General features: G+C 34.8%; 1 protein-coding gene across 1 annotated transcript; it reads left to right on the top strand.

Moving 5' to 3' along the window:
* The first annotated feature begins 1117 nt into the window (after nucleotides 1-1117).
* LOC119967566 (SCAN domain-containing protein 3-like) lies at nucleotides 1118-3046 on the top strand. The gene is given in 4 exon segments (XM_038800270.1): nucleotides 1118-1139; nucleotides 1231-2328; nucleotides 2331-2820; nucleotides 2992-3046. Coding segments are annotated over 3 exon segments (1605 nt in total). The 5' UTR covers nucleotides 1118-1139; nucleotides 1231-1241; the 3' UTR covers nucleotides 3020-3046.
* The last annotated feature ends 296 nt before the right edge of the window (nucleotides 3047-3342 follow it).

Raw genomic sequence — 3342 nt, 5'->3', positions numbered from 1 at the left:
CCCTTATAATATCTATTTCCTCCGTTTTCTCTCAAGGGAAAGCAATCCATTTTCTGAGAATTCACAGTCCAAACAATCGTGTCATTTGAAACATGGAAGTCTAGCAATATCTGGTCTGAGAGGATACAGGGAAAGATCCCACAAAAGGTTAATAGCAGCTGCAAAGAGCAGGATTGTAAAATGCAGATCCTTGCTCACAAGCAGGCTTAGCAAACACACAGGTTTCATGTGGTAAGCTAAAACAATGGCTCACACCTTCATGGAATGTAACTATCTCAGGAAGCATCTGGAAAAGCATGGATGAGAGTTTCAATTGCATTAAGTGACGAATGTATAAAACAGGCAGGTCTTTCAAGTCATAACCAAGTTAAATTTTAGCATTCAGCTAAAAGCAAAGTTTCACACCTTAATTGAAATAAACTCTCTTAGTAAACAGCTGAAAAGGATCGATGATGCTCAGTCGAATTTGGTGTCAATTCTAAAGTGTAAAATTCTATGAACATCAAGTCAATTAAAGAAAATTGGAGACGACCTGTCTACGAGAAACATAATTTAAGTCAAAATCAAAGGCAAAGTTATGAGCTGGGGACAATTGGAAAATTAAACGATTCGAAATCACAGAAATAAAAGTTAACTATTGAGACCAAAACATTTTTTAATCAGATCTGAGAGGAGACGTTATGCCCAAAATGAATAATTAGTGGTATTAAAATGTTTACATCAAAGATACTTTTTAACTATCAAAGTGAAACAAGCTTATTTACAATAGAGTAGTTAAAACTTAATAACTCTTCGAAAGAGAATATAAACCCGAAGAAAGGGGACAGCCAGCAGAGCCAGCTCTCACAGCTCGGTACATGGGAAGAATAGAACACAGCAACCGAGTTCACCAGCGAATATATCTCAAGAAGACCAGACTTTAAAGAAGATTGATTGTCAAGGTGGGCCTGAAGGTCCCTTCAACCAACAAGAAGGATCCCGAAGCAAGATCTTTTTTCCTTTCTGTAAAGAAAGTGTTTGCAGCTTTTAAAAGAAAAAATATAATAATAAAATAACTTAACTTAACTTAACCTGAAAAAGTGGTTACTAGCCTACTTTACATACTTAACAACGCAGGACCCAGGACATCGATGCTACTGGTAAGTATTATTTCATTTATGTGTTAACTTAAACGTCTTAAATTCTGAAAGTGCATTTCACTTCATAAGATTTCTCATTTATTTATTTCAGTCACAAACCCTATGCATAAAATGAGTAGTGCAAGCAAGAAGAAAGTTCGTCAGTATTCAGAGGAATATTTAAAACTTGGTTTCATACCCGCTGTCCATGATGAACGGTCACCTTTCTGCCTCTTATGCCAACAATGCTTGACCAACGAATCAATGAAACAAGGTCGTCTTGAGGCGCATTTGAAGGCGAAACATAGTGCGTATGTCAATTCAGATTTGAATTACTTCAAAACTTTAAAGGATAAGTTTGAAAAAAGATCAACAATAAAGTCTCTGTTCACTGCACAAACTGTTACTGTCAGTCGTACTCTTGAGGCTAGTTATGAAATTTCTTTACTCATTGCTAAATCTGGAAAAAATCATACTATAGGGGAGGATTTAATTAAACCATCAATATCAGCATTTCTTAAAACAGTTCTGGAAAAAGATGACAAAGATGTTAAAGCCATGCCACTCAGTAACAACACTGTTAGGAGAAGAATAGATGAAATGAGTGAAGATATTGAAACACAACTTGTTGGAAAGCTGAAATCAAGAAAATTCTCAGTACAAATGGATGAATCAACTGTGAGAGACAGTGAGGCCTTATTGCTAACCTATGTAAGATATATTGATAAAGGTGAATTGGCTGAAGAAATGTTATTCTGCAAATCATTAGAGACCACCACTACCGCCATTGATATATATAATAAACTAAAACACTACTTAGATGTCAATAATATACCAATGGAAAACATAACATCTTGTGCAGCTGATGGTGCTCCTGTTATGATGGGCAAGAAAAATGGCTGCTTAAAATTGATGAAAGATGAGAATCCAGAAATGCTTCTTGTGCACTGTGTTATTCATAGAGAGAACTTAGTGTCGAAAAATATTTCTCCTGTACTTAATGAGGTACTGAAATCAGTTATAAAATCTATCAATGCTATCAAAGCTAATGCCAAATGTGAGCGTCTTTTCAAGCAATTTTGTGAAGATAACAATGCAGACCATGTGAGACTTTTACTTCACACTGAGGTACGGTGGCTTTCGAAGGGGAATTGTTTGAAAAGATTCATGGAACTATTTGATGAGCTTAGTGACTTTTTAAGTGACAAGCCTGAATGAAGCACCTGCTAACCGTTGATGGAAAAGCGTTTGTGAGTTATTTAGCAGATATTTTTGAAAAACTGAATGTGTTGAATAAACAACTTCAAGGAACAAATAAAACTCTTGTTGATGCAAAGGCGAAGATATTTGGCTTTATTTCAATTATCGAGTTATGCCAAAAACATATTTCTGACAAAAGTTTTGACCAGTTTCATTGGCTAAAGAAATGTGAGCCGACTGATGCTGCTGTACTTGTCATTGTGGATCATCTGAAAATATTGGCCTCTGATTTGAAAGAAAGATTTTCTGATTTAAAACAGATTGATTTTCCAACATGGGTGATGCAGCCAGTGCTAGTGGATCTATCTGATGTTTCAATGCAGTACCAAGAAGAACTCTCGGAAATACAAAATGATGAGTCAGTTAAAACTTTATTCAACATAAAAGGAGCGATGGCATGGCTTTGTGATGAGACAGAAACTAAATACCCAAATTCAACCAGGTTTGCAAGAAAACTGTTGTTACCGTTCCCATCTTCATATTTAGCTGAATGTGGTTTTAGTGCTGTAAATGATTTGCTACTGATGAAAAGAAATCGACTGGACATCACTAAACAAGGAGATTTGAGATTGAAGCTGACTAAATTAGAGCCTAATATAAAATCTCTTTGCAGCAGGCATGAAGCACAAGGGTCTCACTAACTTTATTCCAATTACCTTGAGGTGAGCTCAAATGGTATTTTGCATTTGATAGGTACCTTTACTTTATTGTACAGTAATTAAAATGATCGAAGTATTACAGAAAAAGCTTCCATTCAAATTAGTTTGTGTTGTATAACATTTCAGTTCTCTATTATATGTTTTGAAACTTTATTTGCTGTTTTCGTATGAGACAATCCACAAATATTTCAATATTCTAATATAGAAATTTTCTCTCTCTTTATTACCTGTGAATACTCTTTTATTATCATATTTATCATTATTATTATTTTAATACCACTTAACGTTTTTGTCTTTTGTTTTAC

Source organism: Scyliorhinus canicula, chromosome 6 (assembly GCF_902713615.1).
Source record: "Scyliorhinus canicula chromosome 6, sScyCan1.1, whole genome shotgun sequence".
NCBI lineage: Eukaryota > Metazoa > Chordata > Chondrichthyes > Carcharhiniformes > Scyliorhinidae > Scyliorhinus > Scyliorhinus canicula.
This window is presented reverse-complemented; position numbering and strand designations above follow the sequence as displayed.